Genomic DNA, 18,965 nt, shown 5'->3' with positions numbered 1-18,965 from the left:
TGTCTTTGGTTACAGACTTTTCAACACAGTGAGGACAGGGATAGCCGCTTGTGTATGCAGCAGCCCCGTCCCAGAGGAGCTCTGAGAGCAGCACTTCCCACAGCAGAGGTATGATCATTGGCATCCAGCCTGCTGCCTCCAGCAGCTCCTCTCTCCACTTCAGTATATCTACTCATTTCCTATAATCACCACTATGCAATGCCTCAAATCTCTGCTGTAAAAGCTGATGACTGATGCAGGGCCAGCCTGCGAGCATACCCCAGGAGGAGCTGAACAGAGCTGAATTCCTTACAGTGGACCCCAGAGAGGGGCCACAGCAACACTTACCAGCCATCAGCTGTTCTTGCATGAGCAGAGCTGTACAGGACTCTCTATGCCTGAGGGAGGAGGCAGATGGAAAAGGTAAGCCTTCACACTGGTCCTCTTTAGACCTGTTATTGGTGTGTACCATGTTATGGTACAGCCAGCTCTGACCCACTGGAAAGAACTGTGCAAAGGAACAGTAAAAAGCAATTTTATTGAGAGTGAGCATATAAATGATAACCTGTGGGCCATCAGCTATCTGATGCCCTGAGAACACAATATGGGTTCTGAATTCATGAAAAAGGGATGGGGCAAGACAGAGGATTAAAACAGATTATTAAATTTAACTACATCTTTATTGAATTGTGCATATTCCATTGTATAATGATCTATATTGGGTACTCTATAATGTAGTATTTCTTTTTGTCCTCTCCCATGCTTAAAAAAGTATATTTATACATATATTTATATATATTTATAATATGGCAAAGCTCCCCCCAACCTGAAGCTATCAGTCTAAAAGAGCTTTGATTTTTCTTTTTGGAAAGGGAAGAAGAGGGGAGGCAATCCCATTGAAAGATAAAATGTGCAATTTTCTTTTTAAAGCAGTAAACATGAATGTATTTACAGCACTCACACAAGTTTGCTGAACAGACAGATCATTGCAATGACACTTTTCTTACATTTGCATCCCCAGTATTATACAGAATTTCACCAGTGGCTGCTAACAGTTAGTGTAAGCCATAAAACAAACTGCTGCTCTAGTTAATTTCCGGTCCACTGCAGTCCACTAGAAGGAGACCTAAAATTTGCAATCACAACTTGTGACAAATCACTTAGTTTTCCTTTTAGAAGTCCAAGCTCTATAGTGCTGCACCACATCAGCAGTAGGGAGCCTTGGGCACAGGTTCAATTGCTAAACTGTCCTTTGCCCCCGCCCCTTGCAGACGTGTACCCAGTTACCAGCGCTGGTTAAAGGCAAGAGATGCACATCCAACAGTGGCAGCCCTGTTCTCTTGCCAAACAGCTGCTGCAGATCAGCAACACTTCAGCTCCTGGCAGCCTAGCCTCAGGAGAGGCTGGTGCAAGCTCATCTGTGTACCTGGAATTTAGCTCTGAATGCATCTTTGGCATCTTGGGAAAGGTAGGAGGAACTATTCTCCACCGTAGGGAACAGTTGGTTCAATTCCCAAGTCTCCTAAAATACAAGTCACCTTTAAGCATTTAAATAAGGGGTGGGTGGGGTGGGTGTTGGTGTCCAAAATCTATTACTCAAGTTCCTTCTCACTCATTTCCCTCACTAAATCCCTGCCGGGGGGGATTGTGCATATAGCACTAGTTCCTGTTCCTCCTGTTCTTCCAACTTCTCTAGCTCTCCTCACCAAAGATACACGCTTCTAATGAACAGAGATCTCACTGAGTCCTTGCCCTGTTGAATGCCTCAGAGCACCAAATAGCCATTAACCCAAATCACTTTTTTCCCACATTACTGGCAATTACTTTTAATTTACATCATTAAATTATGTGAGGGATAAGCGTGTATTGTCACCTCATTTGCAGTTTAGTGTCTTAATCTTTTCAAAACTAGACAAGGCCTGTGACTCATTGGATCACAGTATTAGTGAGTGCTGACCCCTGCAATGTAACTCTGGTTTTGTGAGTCTTCATGGGCATTTTTTTAATTGAAGGAGAAAAAGAATTCAGAAAGGAAAATTACTCAACTTCAGACAAACTTGTAATTCCAAAAATAAAAGCTTAAAACCCACCAGCACATTACAAAAATGTCTATCTATCTCCTGTAGTGTTAAATCCTCTCTGGTTTGGAGTCTGCCCCAATGGTGCGAGGGAATGCAAAGCTTAACACCAGGAGCCGCAAATGGGCTTTGGGAAAAGATCTCCTCCAAAAGAAGTAAGACTCTCCTCACTGCCAAATGAGGAGCACTGTTTGAACAAGTACATAATCTACACCTTAGCAATGAAAAAAGGAAAAAAAAAACCCCAACCCCTCAAACTCACATGCTCTGGCTGCATCCTCACTACCTTGATGTCAGGAATGTATATTGCTTTCCTGGAGTGCAACTGATTTTAACATGACTGTACTTCTTTAAGTAATACAATAAGACTCACTTATAATCTTATTTATTTCAAATAAGAAACAAATTTACCTGCAATGGTACCACTGAAGTAAAGCAATTTAGCTCTATGCAGTTTTCTGTAATAAGCAGAAAATTTCTCTTTTGCCCTTCTGCTGTTGAAACGGCACTTTTGGTTCCTTTAAGTGTGGAAAAAATAATTTTTAACTCCGAGGCAAACTGGCCACACTTTTATCTCTGAGCTGATTTGAGTTATCTGGTGGCCTAAGGGCACAGAAAGAAGAAATTAGAAAACCTTTAAATGTGCAAGTCCAGAACAGTAAGTCTTAAAATGCACTTGTTGAAAAAAAACTGCTCCCTCTCCCATCAGACCTGAAACCAAAGTGATCGAGGTACTGTCACTTGGTTTCCCTGATGTGTCAGTCAGTCACTGTTGTCCTGCAGGAAACTGCAGCGTAAGTTCAGGAGTGGAGATCTTTGGCTTTGAGGTCATACACCAAAAGTCAGAGCAAGCAGTGGTGGTTTGCCACAGGCTCTTCCATAGAAGTAACAGGATTATTTTATTGTGAGACTTGTGCCTAACCTCCTCCCTCAACCACAGGTTTTGAAAGACTAAACAGAACCCCTGGCCTATGCACCTCACACACGTTACCTAAGGTTTGTTTAGAACCCGTGGGTTTTTTTTTTTTTGTTTTTAAATAATTTCTCCCCTAAGATTAGTGCTGACATAAGAGCCTAGTTTTCCCTTCCAAAGCAACTCCCCAAGACCTGAAGTGCAATGAGTGTCCAAGAAGACTCGCTCCCTGCTTTTTACACCTGTGCTGCAGGCACAGAGAAACCTGGCTGACCCAGAGGGACCCTGCTGCTCACAGAGGTGCATGGCAGAGAGGAAATGAAGACCAAATCTGGAACAATGAATGCAGCTGTATGCTCTCAGCTGCCCCTGCAGCAGCAGGGCTTTCACCAACACCCACCTTAACAAGTGTCAAAGGCCATATGCTTCATCATGTAACACAACTACAGCTGTGCTCTCAGTATTTTAGGATCAAAGCATCTGCTAGCTTTGTGTCCGGGTTATGAAAGCTCTGCTCTCACATGCTCATTTTAATAGTGCCAAAAGGATTACAGCCCATGTTTGTAGCAGGAAGCTTCTTGCTCCGTGTCCAAGATCTGGGCCCTTTGTTTTTCTGATTTAAATAAATATAATGGTGCAATTATGAGACCAGTGCACACAGGGGAAAATAACTTACTTGCAAATAAGGCATAAACATTTACTGTCACCAAAACAGTAAATACACTGGAAAAGCAAGTTACAATGAGGGGTCTCATAAGCTGAAAAGGCAACCAGGTTGTCTGAACCACACTGTAGCCAAATGTCAGTGCTCAGCTGAGAGAAAGCAACCTGCAGCTACTCACTACATTTCTGTATCACTACTGGCTTAGGAAGTAAGTTGTAACAAAAGGAATACAGGGTGCCACCTTTGTTGACGCTCATTCTTTTTGCTGCAAACTTAAGAGTTAAATTTCTGTCTCCCAGCATGCTGCGTAGCAACCTGCAGTAGTAAGCATGGATTCATGTCTAGGGAGAGATGAACTTGGGCACAGAAAAATGAGAACAAAGCTCAAATGCCTCTGAAGAAATTGCACTCAAAACAATGCTCTGCCGAGTCCAAAGCCCAGAGGTACCCGCACTGAATGAACAAAAGAAAAAGGACTGGAACTGACACAGACCAGTGGAGCTGTCTTAGGGGAAAAGAAAAACAGATGGGGCAAGCAGAATTCCCTGACTGCTGTCATCTGGGAGCACATGCTGCATCAGCCCAGATGCATCTTGCCAGGGAGTAGGAGAACGTGTCCACTTACCTATCATCAGTAAGAGCTGGGCAGATGACTGTATCTGCACACCTTGTGCTCCACTGGTGGGTATGAGCCCCAGGAGCTGCCTACAGTACAAGGCAGCAGGAGGACCAATGTTGGAAAATTACAGCACCCATGAATTGCAGTATAGCTTAACAACCTTCCTGTAAAGTTATTTGCCAGCTACACCGAGCATGCTTAAAATCAACAATGCAAATGCTTTTAAGGACACTTTAGAAGCACAAAAATAGTAGAAACAAAACTTTGTGAACAATTTGAAAGATACAAAAAGGTGCCTTTCCATAGCAGTGCTTTAAAAATGCACACAACAGTATATACTCTTATTGCTCAAAAAAACTAGTCTGAAATATTAAAACAACTTCCAGAGGTGCTGAAAACCGATTTTTAAAAAAATCATATGAAACAGGTCAGCAGAGACAGCACCATTACTTTTTCTCTTTTCATGATTCACTTATTTAAAACTATATAGTTATAGATGTGTCATTTTCCCCTCTAATTACCAAAGCTTTTTTCCTATTCATAAATTATTAACACAGACATTTACTTTATTATTTGGATTTTTTAAAAAAACACTTTATAAAAAAAAAAGGAATGAGGGACACTGTCACAATATTTCTTAAATCTATCAGCCTGCATTACTCTAATGAGAGATTATAGTTTACATCTTTTTTACACCCTTGAAGATGACTGTCAGGTCAAGCTACTTCCTTTGTTTCATTCTTTGGGGGAAGGAAAGCATTTAAAATTTGCTTTTGGAGAAAAGGTAAACAAACAGTAAAATCATTTGCCATCTGAGTCTTCACAGTATCCCCATGGTGACGAGGGAAGTTGTAACAACTGAAGATGGGGTAGGTACAGTCCAAGTATTTTAGTTACTTTACAAAGGTTGTGTACCAGTACCCTGTAGTGAACATGCATGATACAGAAGACCACTTACGCTAACTACGCTACCTTATCGCAATGTCCAAACACGTGGGTAAGACTGTACAATCAAGCTCCTGCAGTACAAGAAAAAGGACTCTAGTACTTGTTCTGGTGGTTGACTGTGAATCAGTGGCAAACAAAAAATCCAAAGCGAATATGATATTCTATTTCCTACCCATATGGGCCCTTAAATTAAATTATTATTGGCAAATGTTATTGCCTCTCAAAGTTGGGTCGTTTTCCAGTCTTCCCCCTTGACTGCTAGATGTGCAACTTGGTAATTAACAGGTTTATGCATTGGTCGCAATCTCTGGCGGGTCAAAGAAAAGAGAAAGAATTCCCACTGTGCTTGGCCTGAAATTACCACTCCCTTCTCCTTCTAGAAGGGAAAGCTTCCCGACAGTTTCTAATGAATTACAAACAATACTTTCTTTAAACGTTTTCAGACATTTGCTTTTTAAAGATATATATCTTACCAGGCACAGACAAGGTGAGACTGTATGCTGTGTATGCTGTGTGAGAACGTAACGCTCTCTACAGAAACCTACCTGTTCATTCAATGAAAGAATTACACGTACAAGTGATGTATCGGCATGGATCAGCCTTGTGGGTCGGCATTGATTGCAGGAGTCCTGGCAGCTTTCAGAAGGGGTTAACACAAATATCTTCATCTTGAGCCATAGAAACAAATGATCGGGCCTACTATAAAGTTAGAATGCATAATGGATTGGAATAATGTATATTTATCCTACTTACTGCATGGACAAATAACTTTGAAATAATTTGTAGCAGTGTATATTTTTAAACTATTTGAAAGGGAGGGGGAGGCTCTTTATAGTATAAATATATTTCACTCCAGCCCACTATATATAAAATCTATTTTCTTCCTCAGAACATACTCATTTTCAGTAGTATTATGACCAGAATGTTTTGGTATATTGCATCTGTACTTTTCAATCAATGGACAATGTACAGTTACAGCAGAACACCTCAGCTCTGCACCATTTACCCACCACAAACTGCCAAGAGGTTTGTGGGTGTTTTTTTTTTTTCTTTTTGTTTCTTCCTTTCTTTAAAGTGCCCCCTACATCTTCATCTTTGTGGTAAGATTTGACTAGTTACAGAGTCCGATTCCAGGTAATATAGTGACTGAAACAATAAATACGGTTCTACAAAAACATTCTGGTTATCTTCTATAATTGAGACGAAATATATCACAATATATTATATACCTACACTTATAATACATGCACAAACATGTCTCACATGGACAGACACTACAAAAAATTATCTCCCCCCCTCCCCTAAATGCAGAAAAAGTAAGAAAATGGTTTTTTTGGTCCAATCCATATGAAGGGTAAAAGAAACTGAAAGGATAAGTCAATGCCTCTCTACCCACCTTTCCCAATAAAATATCAACACCTCCAAGCCCCCAACTTTTTTGGCCTAGCCGTGAAAGGAGAACGTCTTTACATTTAGCCTTTGCTACAGTTTGAGATCACCTCTTTTGATGGGGCTATCACCCACGTCCCCACATTCTCTCCAAGTGCGCAAGATCGCAGGTTGGCCAATCACGGAGCAGCCCACAAGTCACGGAGAGCATCAGCCCCTGGGGACTGACTACCAGTCCCGTGACAGCTTGGTGTTCTGATCCCTTTTGGGCGGTGCAGGGGGTGGCCCCCTCCGTAACGTTGCATAGCCAGATATATGACTGCCCCCAAAGCTGCTCGTCTTCTGCTGGTCAGCCAGCAGCTCCGGTGGAGGCGGAGGCAGGGCCATGTCATCCATGGTGGCTGTGGGCTCTGTTCTGGACATCCGCGCGGAGGAAAGGGAGCCATGCCGGGTGATGGATTTCCGCTGCAGTGTCCGGTTGAGGTCTGCCAGGAATCCCGGCTGAACACTAAGGCTGGACTTGGGTGAAGTGGGCACTTGAGGGCCAGCTGATCCTGGTGGCTCTGTGACCTCCGCCTGCGTCAGTCGAGTACTGTCGTTCCGCTTGGGACGTGTGGGTGGTGGAGCTTTTTTCACAGATGGTTTTGACCACGCCTGAGGCTGGGGATTGACCACAGCGACTTTTGGGGAGGTGCTGCCTGAAAACAGGGATGGGATCTCAACTGGTGGGGGAGGAAGATCTATTTCAGGTGGTGGTGGTGGAAAGTCTGAATCAGATGGTGGTGAAGGGAACTCGACCACAGATTCCTTCCCAGAGACACCCGGAGCAGGAGCCTTGGCCAGGATCCCTCCTTGCGGGAGGACAATGGGCAGGCTCACCCCAGAAAGGTTGAGCTTTCCTGGCTTTGGAGGGGCTGCAGGAGGCGGTGACTCCTTGGAAGGAGACCCTGACGGCTCTGGTGGGTGTGCAAATTTGCTGACAAGGCGGTCCACCGAAGGCCTCTTGGACTCATGGTACTCATTGGAGCTGGTGGACTTGATGCTGGAGTTTCGTTGAGGTGTTGGAGGTGGTTTCTTCCCTCCGGGGCTTGATGTCTTGCTGGTCTTCTTGACTGGAGACCCTGATTTGTCAGGAGGGGGAGAACCTGCAGAGGAAGCTGGGGAAGGAGGTGGAGGAGGAAACACTAAGCTGCTCTCTGGTGGAGGAGGGGGGAAATCTGGTGAGGGAGCAGAAGTAGGCTGCCATTTGGGCTTTGCCTTCACTGCTGGAGGCGACTGTGGAGTCACACTCAGTGGAAGGGGTTTCAGAGGCTGGGGCTCAGTGGCAGGTGGGGTGGGAGGAGGTGGGAACTGGCTCACTATCTGTTTCACCACTGACGGCACTGGGGACTGAGGGGATGGAGGAGGCTTCACAGAGAAACCCTGCTGCTTTGGGAACGTTGCGGGGGGAGTGGGGCCAGGAGGGGCTGGGGGCAGTGGAGGCACCTGGGGAGAGGTGACACTTGGTTGTTTCTTTATTGCAAGGGGCAAGGGAGCTGGAACAGGAGGGGTGACATGTGAGACCCCTGGTGACACTGCCTTCCCACTAGGCTGGGGGGGGAGAGCTGCCATGACAGGCTTTGGGGGTGCCTGGGTGGTGGCGGGGCAGGCACAGGAGGAGGAGGTGGTGGCAACGATGAGGTGGCAGTGGCCTGGCTTATATTTGGTTGAACCTGATGGATTTTGGGGGGTGGTGGTGGCGGTGTGAACTGTGGCACAGAGGGGGCACAAGGTGCTGGCTTCAGTTGCGCCATGGCGGAGCCCGGTGTGGGGGGAGGCGGTGGAGGTGGGGGAGGCGGCATGACCCCGTTGGGGGGCACCAGTATCTGAGGCTTTGCGGAGGGCGGGGGGGGTGGGGGGGCCTGCTGCGCCACAGGAGCTTTGGGAAAAGGCCCGCCATGCTGGGCAGCGTTCTGCAACCTGGTGATGGTGCTGTACTTGACAAACATGGCGGCAGGCGGACCCGAAGATGGGGCAGCCTGGCTGGGGAGGGGGGGGGGCGGCGGGGGAGGGGGCGGCGGGGGAGGCGGGGGTGGGGGCGGCGGCGGGGGCAGTGGTGGGGACGGCTGCGATGCTGTGTAGGGGCTCGCCACTCTTGTCTGTGGGGACACAGAAGGTGCAACAGATATGAAGGGCCGACCTGCAGGCTCCATTCGGGCCTACGGGGAAGGGATTTTTAGTGAAAGTGGAAAGGGAGAAAAAGAAAGAGAGAGAGAGGGAGGGAGAGAGGGAGGGAGGGAGACAAAGAGATTATAAAGTCAAGGTCTAAATGTGCCTGTCATTAAAAATTAAGGGGCGGATTACAGCATGCAGAAGTATTAGCAAAACAATGCAGCAAGAGACAATTCCATACGCTGACAAGGCTGGGCCATGCAGTCTGACCGGGCAGGCAGGGAGGGGAGCTGGCAAGAATCAGTGGAGCCAGCTCTACCCCGAGCTAGGCTGAATGTCAGGGAGAAAATACACCAGCCTCATCACTTCTGGGGGCAGGCAGCTGTACCCAGTGCAAACCGCTGGTCCTCTCTGGGCAAGCACAGTGACCCAAACAGAGCACTCCCCAGAGTGCCACAGGCCGTGACGGGGGACATCAGGCAGAGCAAGGGATTCTGCGGATATCTCCTCAGCTCAGTAAGCCTGGAGCTAAACCATACATGGCCTCACAGAGCACCCGTCAAGCCTTTACGTTGGTTAGGTCAGGCCTTACACTGTTCAGTGTTGCAAAATGCAGAAACCCTGAACTGCTCTAAAACACATGAAGAGCAAGCTCTACGCAGGAATACTACCGAGATGCTTCCACTCCACATGCTCTGATACCCAAGACTGGCACAGAAAAAAATGAGGAAAAAGAGGGAGAACTGAGGTTTCGTAGGAAAATTTGCCCAGAAGGAAATGTTTAGAGATCTGCAAAAGAAAGTTAGCTTGGGAAAGAAAAGCTATACATGCAATTATCACGTTAAGCAGAAAAAGAAAGGAAAGAAGGAAAAGCTGACTAAGGAAAGGAGCAATTTCGGAAAGCAGCAGGCAATGTTTTAGTCTACTCATTGGGTTTTGCTCAGGTTAAATTGTTTCTTTAAAATTGTAAGCCTACAACCCTGTTAAAAATGAAAAAGATAATTGCATTACTCAAGTTTATAAACATCCTCCTAATACAAAGTGGTTTGGCTACAAGCCAAGTTGTGAATTCCACAGTACACAGCATAGAAACATGCATTAGAAATGTAACACCAACATGGCAACTGACCCCACTGGCTACTTCATTAGTACATACTTTGCCACAAGTTGGCCCAATTATGCTCATTTGCACTGTACGAGCAGGTTTGCATATTGCTTTGTTCTAAACACAGGTGCACAGAGTTTCTATACGCACAGAACAACACCAAAAGGATTAGTCAGAAACAACAAACAGTGATTTACAACACACGTGGGGTGTGCCTCTACCTGTCACATTAGGTCTGGAAGGCAAGAGTATAACAGTTCTGGAGCTAAATCAAAGTGTTCACATAACAAAACAGAAGAGAAATCTTGATCTCTTGCAAGTGTTAGTCTGTAAATTACCATTCTCCCAGTCACCCAGGTTAATGAATTTTCAAGTAGCATCACCTGACCTTAACTGTGCCCTGTATAAGGCACCACGGGTGTGCTGACCTTAGCTGTGCTGAGCTTCACTTTTGACACCTGAGACAGCAAAAGGCAACAGGAAAAATAAAAGCAGCATAAAACAGAGAGAGAGGGAGACCAAGGCGCAACAGAACAGCTATCCCTGAATGGCAAGACCTTGGAGAATCTCGAATCTGTCACTTATAGCACACACAGTGAGCACACATTTTGACGCCTGTTATAGCATCCCACTTCAAATAACACATTCAAAATCTAACAAGCAAAATGACACATAATGAGATCTTCACTGCCCAACTAAGAATAATGTGAACAGATGAATAAAATATTCTTTGGGCAAACAGCAATCTTTCAAAATATGAAGTGGAGGAATTACCTGCATTTTAGGAAAGGTGGGTTTTTAATCTTAGATATATTTGAAACAGAGAGGAATTTTCCTCATCTCCCTTAAAGACAGTCATTTTCACAGCGAGCAAATTAAACACTCAGGACAGGGAAAAGGATATTGTGCATCTCAGGAGGAGGAGCCCCTTCCATCTCCACGGAATCAAATTAAATTTCCACAACCAGAAACATATTCACTGATACTTTGTCTATAGAACCACCTCAAAACAGATCATTGTCCTTGTTCATCCTTATATCTATGTGATGTCCTTCTGTGTATCTTGAAAAATTACTTATTGTATACTATCAACTCATATTTGTAACATGCATCTTCATGATTATCTAGAACTCTCAGAAATGCTATAAAAGAAATAGTATGTATTTTTTAAAATAACAACGGTGTACTTTTTTTTGCTTTCCTAAGAAAACAAGCTTTTGCAATTGAACTGTTTGCCATCTCTTTTCCTATGCCAGTTGCTTTTGGACTGGTTAGCAAATTTCAGTCAAATATGACAGACCGCTAGAAATCTCAAAATGTTTTCAACTTCAATAAATTGTTGTGAAGTTACTGTCATCTGGTAAATGAGGGAAAAGCAGGCAGAACTCACCCACTTTTAACTTGTTGAGCAGTTAGCCACTGGCCAACCAGTACAACATCCTGGCTGGCTGGCCAGCCTCAATGTCCTCTCTCTGCTGAGCCAAAGCATGCTCTGTTCTGCCCTGCTTGCTGAGGGGGATGAGACAAGGGTGACAAGGGGGGAGAGAGCTGTTGCAAAAGGGGAAGGGACATACTGGACAAGTCTCCATTAATTCTGCCACTTGCAGCAACCTGCCCATATGAACTTCCTAAGCCAGCTTTGTCACCAAAGCACTGTGGAATAACTACCTCTGAAATAACTGTTTGGAGACTAATCTGCCTAAACCAGCATGTCTCAGTATCTTGCAACTGCAACTACCTTTTCATGTAAATTACAATTTTTTCAACACTGTTGTTTCCTTTCTTGCCACACAGTTTAACATTTTCCACTGCCAGTCTGATTTATTAGTTATTGAAGTTCCTTGGGCCAGACTGTACAGAATAAAAAAGCATGTACTGTAGTTTCACTGAAGGTAAATTTGTCCTTAATTTACTCAGAATTTTTTAACATGGCTTCGAATTATAATTTTACATGGTTTATGTCATTTGGATCCTTTGGCAGTTTTAGGGCAATCCATTCACCCGTCTTATGCACGAGGAAGAGAGAAATATACCTTTTATTGGATTTGTGCATAGAAAGGAATTCAAATTGATGAAATCTTGAAACGTGGATGGCCCTTAACAGGGAGCAGTCTGAATATTTTATTTTTAAAATGGCTTTAATCAGATAACATAAAAACTCTTTGGGTTTATTTAAATGAGCAATTGCCAGCAGCCCTATGGACTTGATAAGAACAACAGTAACTTCAGTGTGGTAAACTACAAACTTTTCTCTAAAAGCTCACAGAGAGTATAGCAGCAAGATTTTCACATTAAAACCAAAACTTTAGGAAAAAATAACATTACACTTCTCATAGCTGTACTCTCTCACCTCTGTCAGATGCATGCTAGACAGACTGAAGTGCCCTGTCTTTTGCACCTACCCTGCTCCTGCAGAAATGATGAACCCTGTACACATACACAAGCCATCTGCTGATGAACATGCACCAGGTGTTGCACTCATGCAGTAGAAAAATTTGGATCACAATTTAGCAAGCTACATTCCTGGGCTGAGTACTACATTACTATTAGACAATTTCCAAGCCAGCAGGCACTGCAGAAAAGTTATGAATCCCAAAGAATGCAGCCATGTCAGTTTTCACATGGTGGCACATGTGCTTTCTTATTTGAAAATGTGATGTTGTTTCTTATTTTTAGCTATTTATCTGATGCACCGATGTCAGGTGTAGTGACTCGTGGTTTTAGTTTTAAAAAGCTTCTTCCTCTGGCTTGAACCTGGAGTCTGGAGAAGATTCAAAATGACAGGAGTGAAGATGGCTTCTTGTAGCATCCTGCCAAGTACTTCCACACGTAACTGCTGCAGTTAATACTGACATCATGGCTGTTCAGGAATCTGTAAATTCCTTCGAGCCTGACAACAAACCAGCTTGAGTGGCAATTCTGCTGTGTTTGGAAGTATTCCCCGTGAACTACACAAGTCAACTACCACAAAAAGGACAGAAAACTGACCAAACCACAACAGACCTGAGCCCCAGGCTTCAATGGGTTAAAATCTTTTATAACTCTTTACCAGCAACAGGAGATACCACATCTGCCTCAATCCACAATTGCTGTCAATTTTAGTACTTTTGCTTTGACCATATCTATGGTTACTGTTTCCATTTCCACCAAATATAACAGAAAACATTTGAGTAAAAACTACTGGAGTACTTCCTAAACAGATATACCTGCCTTGAGGTCTGTTATTCACACCTTTACAATGGAAACCTGTGGCTACTTAACTGGAGAAAGATCTTAGTGAAAGAATTTCATTCAACTTGTTAACAGCTGATCTTTTTATTTTGTCTTTATTCAACATCAGTTAATAGGATTCTATGGGAAGGGCTGTATCATGCCTTCAAAGAACAGAGGGAGTCTGTGCACACAAATAAAAGCAAGAACAGAAGGTTCCAGGGCTGATTCCCTGAAAGAGTGACTCCTGAATAAACAATCATATGGTAGTGTATGTCAACAACATTGACCAAAAAAAAAAAAAAAAAAAAGAAATCCCACTCAAGACAGAGATTGAATAGGTATCGCTTTGTCTCGTTCATTTTGTTAGGCGTTGGTTCTCAAACTAAAGTCGTCTTGTTACCTTGCTGGATTCCTCCAGTTGAGTGCCTCGTTTCCAGGCCTCGGAGAACATGGAGCTGACAATACTTTGGGAACGGACATGTCCAGCTGGCTGGGTATCCGAAACTCCACTGTCAGACTGATTAGAATGATTTGATTGAGATTCTGTTTAGAAGAAAGTTAAGAAACAGTTAGCATATGTTTCTGAATGTAAAAGTAAAGTCAGTGTGCTTACAATGCAACTCTGTGTGACATTTATTGGTCACCCTTGTTAAACACGTTATCCCACCAAAGGACACTGTTCCTACTAACTACTGCATAAGCTCTAGCTCACATCGAGGCCGTTACTGAGTGGAAAACAAAACAATGCAACAGATCCCTGGTATTAACCAAATCTGAAGCTCCACGAAGATGATGGCGTGTCAGATATGCTGCAAAGTAAAAACACACTGCAGTTGTACAGGTTCTGAAACAGCCAACAGCTCCTGTACTTTGGGACAAGCCCCATTTCATGCAATGCATGCAGCCTGCTCTCTCCAGCACTCCCTTCCAGCACAACCTTAGAAACAGACACTGGACACTGGCTAAGGACAGGCAAGCTATGCTAGCCAAGGCAGTAGTCTGCTTCTGATTGCTCCATTCCTCAAGAGGAGAGAAGGAATGATGTGCATCCTGCAACTAGCAAACACAGACGATGCTCTGGGTCCACAGGGTATCTTAAAAAGGCAGCAGCAGCCACTGCCAGACCAATTTATCCAGCCTGGCACCTGTTTTCTGTGTAGTCCCAAGCTGTCCTGGGGAAAAAGAGCATCTAGGCACAGGCTGGACTACAGCTCTGGCAGAACATGCATGGCTGGTGGGCTTTGGCTCAGCTCCCCAGAAGAAGAGAAACTTTATCAGAAAAGCACCCAGCTTGGATGAAGAAATTGTCAGTAACCAAGAATTTACTGGTACACCTGGCAAGCTGTGCCACATAGTTGAAAAAACATGGTGCCTTCGCAGTTAGGCTGAATTTGCTTAGCTCATTCTCACAGGCTACTTCCTGAACCTTTCCAGTTCAGTAGCATTACTTCCTGACCTGTATCTGCCATGGACAAAACACTTTCACACAACAGCCTGTTTTCAATAACGAAACTTGCTCCTGAGCATTCAGAATAACCTGGCAAAGTGTCGGTCAGCTCTGAACAGTGAAATAAGACTATATAGACCATCAATTTTTAAACTGTTATGTGCTGCAAAAAAACAGTGCCAGTCCTGCTGAGAGGTAAACAGGAGCATATTAGTGCAGGGACACAGTCTGATACAGGAACAGAAACAGTATTTTCAAAGTTTGTCTCTGAATAGATTGTTTGGATCTTTGCCTTTAGGCAGGGACTATTTCTCTTTTTCTAATTTCAAATATTTCAGTCAACAAAAGCAGTTAAAGCGCTACACACACAAGTTGCTAAGCATCATTAAAACATATATTTGATTTCTTTTATATTTGATTTCTTTTTTTCAAATAGGTGAAGATAGAGGCATCAGAAATTTGAAAGGAAGTTTCCTCTTCTCAGTAGCAGAAAAATATTTTTTGGAGATGAACAAGGAAGTACTATATGTTCCAAATACATACACCATGACAAGTAATATAATAAAATAGGTTTTCATATGTTTTTATATATATATGTTAAAAATAAAGGCTATGTTTCAGACTAAACATAGCATAAAAGACTTTGGGGAAACAGTCCATTTCCTGCAATAATCTCTTCTGAGGTCTTCAGATAGTGGATGATTAAAAAGCTAATTAAATCTTTCTATTATGAGACAGATCACATTATTACCTGGCAAACTCGATGAGCTGGAGCCTGACTTGATACTGGAGCTAGACAAGGAAGTCCAGTCGTATGCCGATTCTGTTCTCTTCAATGCTTCCTGATAGTTCATGTATAGTTGCTTCCCATACTAAGCAAAATGACAAACAAGTTTAACTACTGTATAGGCTGTGTACCCTTTTCAGACTGTTGAGCTCCACCTCTGGCTTCTCTATTCCACCTTTTTCTCCCCCAGAGAGAAACAATAGGCTCTTTTGTTAAGTTGCTCAGGCAACATTAATTTTTTATCAGTGAATTGCTGAAAGAAAACAGTTTACTTATGCTAGAAGAGATAGCGCCGAGCAAGAAATGGGCCAATGAATAAACTAAGCCAACCTGGGGAGCTTAGAAAACAATTCTGTTTTCTCAATTCTTTTTTCCCATAACCCTTCTTTTTAAAATCTGTAATGGAGCTGGCTAAAACCTAGCCACGATGTCAGTTAGAACTTTGTCATGCGACAGGTGCAGCAGAAACAAGAAGGACCCAATTACTGAACTACCATAACAACAAACCTAACAATTTTGCTAGGCAATGAAATACGTAAGAAGATTGTATAGTTCACATTCAGAATAGTTAAAGAGAGGGAAGTTAGATTTGGCATGTATTTTGCTAAGTAACTGTAAATGGTTTCAAACAGATAATGACAACAACTCATGACAACAGTGCAAGACTGCCTAGAGGAGGTTACCTTAGCAATGCGGATGCCATTGATCCATTGGTGTAGAGTTCTTACGTCATCACAGCAAAGATACTTGATGTACTGGGATTTCTTCTGGATCTGAGGATGCTGCAGAAAAATTGTTAATCCTCATGAATATTTTAATAGCTAGGAATGCAAAGAAAGCCATTTATCTGTTGAGGTCTATACAGACAAACTTAATGCTGGAAGCTCTTCAATAGTACTCGGTATTTGAGCCCACTTAAAAATGTTTTGAGAGTATTTCAGGAGGTGACAGTGGGGATTGCTTCACACACAGATTGGCAGTGTGTCCAACATGCACTGATTTCCGGTTTGAAACACTAAGAAAGGGTGGAAATCTTTATACTCTCAAGCCAAGTCGTCAGAACAGTGTCAGCTTGTAAAAACCTTTCCTAAATACAACCAAGAGACTTCCAGAGCATAGAGAGTTGTCTCTTTTCACTCCTCTATGGACTGACTCACTACCTCAGGGAGACAACTGATATTTCACCTTCCTCTCACACCAAAACAAACTGGAGGAAAACAAACACACTGGTCTTCTCTGCTTTTGTATGGCTTGAGTGAGACACTCCACAAATGATATGCTGTTAAGCACAATTCCATTTTCAGCTCACAGAGCCTTCAAGATCCCCACCCGACTGATACAGGACTATCATCTAAAATACTTCCTGCTCCCACATGCATGTATAAAAAAGAAAAGGTTCTGTATTTATCAATTCAGCAGTCGAGAAAGAAATGTATATTTTTCAAAAATATACATTGGAAATCATTCTGGATGGATTATTCAGTTGTTTCCTGTCCATGCTGTAGAAGTTATATGTCTCACAGCTGTTGGGACAACTCTGAATATTCAAGTTCTTATCATTTCCTCTGTTAGCTTACAGTTCAGTGACACAGAGTTTTGCCAGATGATCGTAGATATGTAAGTTTTACTGAAGACTGTCTGAAACATATATCAAAGAACTTTAATCTCTTTTCAGAATATTTTCTCCTGTTGTCTTCCAAACATAATTGTTTTAAAATGAACATGAACATGTTTATCTCCATAAACAGAATATATATAACTAACTTCATTATAATATAATTGTTTTCATTTTTCACTACCAGCCTCTTTCACATACATGTTGTGTAACAAAAAAGAGTCTATAGAAGCACAAACAATTTCTTTGCTACAAGCCATCTTTTTCCTGGACTTATTAAAAAATTTGGCTATATAGAAATAAAAGAATCTCTCAGAAATGTAACATTTAGGACCAAGGAGCTGATATTATATACTAGCATACAAATGTTATATTTAACAATATAACACCTGTCTGGCACAGTAAGGTTCAAAATAAGCAAGGGAAGCAAACATGTAAAGACAAATCCATTCTGGACTTCAGTGAGAATCAGCCTTTCAGTTTGTATTTGTCATTCACCTCTCTAAAAACATGTTCATGTTTTGGAGGTATTTCCTAGCTTAGTGAATCTTTGTGGCACAAAACTGGGTTTATATTAAAGAAAACTGTATGGCTTCTATACTTTGGCACTAATATAAAAGATAGATTTAACATTTTAAGACTTGAGGAAAGCAGAACTCAATCCTGCTTAGTATAGTAATTTGGTGATTCATCAGTTCCACACTGAAAACATAGCTTCACTTCGTCTAAGTTATCCAACTAACTCTACCCCATTAATTTACTTAAATAAAGGGACAATTTAGAATTTGACTTTAACATTTTCATGTCTTCATTATGCTCAGAATGGCAATATTTTTTAAAAAAATCTACTTAGATAAGACTTAGTCTGGTTTACTCTATGTGGTCAACAAGCCTGAAAAAATAATTCACTATTAACGTGTCCAAATGATGTGGATAGAAAGGGACATGTAAGCAGAAGAAATCAATTTGCTTCAAGGAATTTATAAATACCTACAAACACTGACATTTTTGCTTTTAATTGCATTCAATTAACTGTGCCAATGACTTATAAGAACATGGAAAATATTTCCATTTTCAGCTGTATGCTTTCTCCCTTAATATCATGTCCCATATTTGATATTCAGTGCCTACCTCTCCTCTCAGTGGGCCCACATGCATGTTGCCCTATCTATTGAAAGATGAAATCTTTTTTTCACACAGTGGACAGGCAACCACACACTCCAGGCACATAAAACATTCGAATGTACTGACACATGCAACACCACATGAGCTACAGTTCAGGGAAGGTAAGAGGTCAAAGGAGAACTACAAGTGCAACTATAATCATCTCTTGTTACTTGCACCATTTTCAAATCCATGAAGACACTTTACTTGCTGTGAACATACTGCGAAAACCTGTTTTAAAATAGCTTTGTAGCTAGCTATCTTGCAGGAACTGACACCACTTTGAACACTGTGTGGGAGTCAAGAGCGACTGGGAGATGAGTTGACGCAATTTAAAATAACATGAAGTACTCAAGTTATTAGTCTCACAGTTTAAGACAGGTCACTGCTTTCATAACATTTTTTTCTACTTGTTCTTTCTACCTGTCCTTTATGCTCAGAAGTTTCCTCCTTTACAGCTTCCCCTTTCCCTCAGGTTGGGCAATATCAGCCGACTTGACTCTCTAATACCAATTTCTGCACAACTCTAGACCTACACTCTGAGAAGACAGCATCTCCCTGAAGTTAGCATTTCAAGGGGTATTATCTCACTGAACCTGAACTGTTGTAAGGTATAGAGTTGCCAAAGGGAAAAAAAGAGTTTAGTGTTATGTTTTAGAGTATGATGAACAATTAAACAGACAGGGACTCATCAGTCTGGAAGTAAGACAATTCAGGGCAATATGAAAACGTTTATAAAGTCATGAGGAGCATGGAGAACAGGCAACAGTAGTTCACTAACTGTTCACTCCCTGTACAAGAACTAGAAGAAAATAAAACGGGAAAGCAACTGATGGTTCAGAACAAGTCAAAAAGTGTACAAGGTGTACCCAACTGCTGCAGCATTTTACAAA

At 42.5% G+C, this 18,965-nt stretch overlaps 1 protein-coding gene across 1 annotated transcript in view; it reads right to left on the bottom strand.

Moving 5' to 3' along the window:
- Nucleotides 1–554: 554 nt before the first annotated feature.
- RAPH1 (Ras association (RalGDS/AF-6) and pleckstrin homology domains 1) overlaps nucleotides 555–18,965 on the bottom strand; it is a 101,518-nt gene continuing 83,107 nt past the window's right edge. The window contains 5 exon segments of the mRNA XM_068407740.1: nucleotides 555–8,221; nucleotides 8,224–8,788; nucleotides 13,460–13,602; nucleotides 15,258–15,378; nucleotides 15,977–16,075. Coding sequence (XP_068263841.1) covers nucleotides 6,819–8,221; nucleotides 8,224–8,788; nucleotides 13,460–13,602; nucleotides 15,258–15,378; nucleotides 15,977–16,075 — 2,331 coding nt within the window. The 3' untranslated portion in view covers nucleotides 555–6,818.

Source organism: Nyctibius grandis, chromosome 9 (genome assembly GCF_013368605.1).
Source record: "Nyctibius grandis isolate bNycGra1 chromosome 9, bNycGra1.pri, whole genome shotgun sequence".
NCBI lineage: Eukaryota > Metazoa > Chordata > Aves > Nyctibiiformes > Nyctibiidae > Nyctibius > Nyctibius grandis.
Note: the sequence above shows the minus strand (reverse complement) of the source record. Positions and strands in the feature narration are given on the sequence as shown.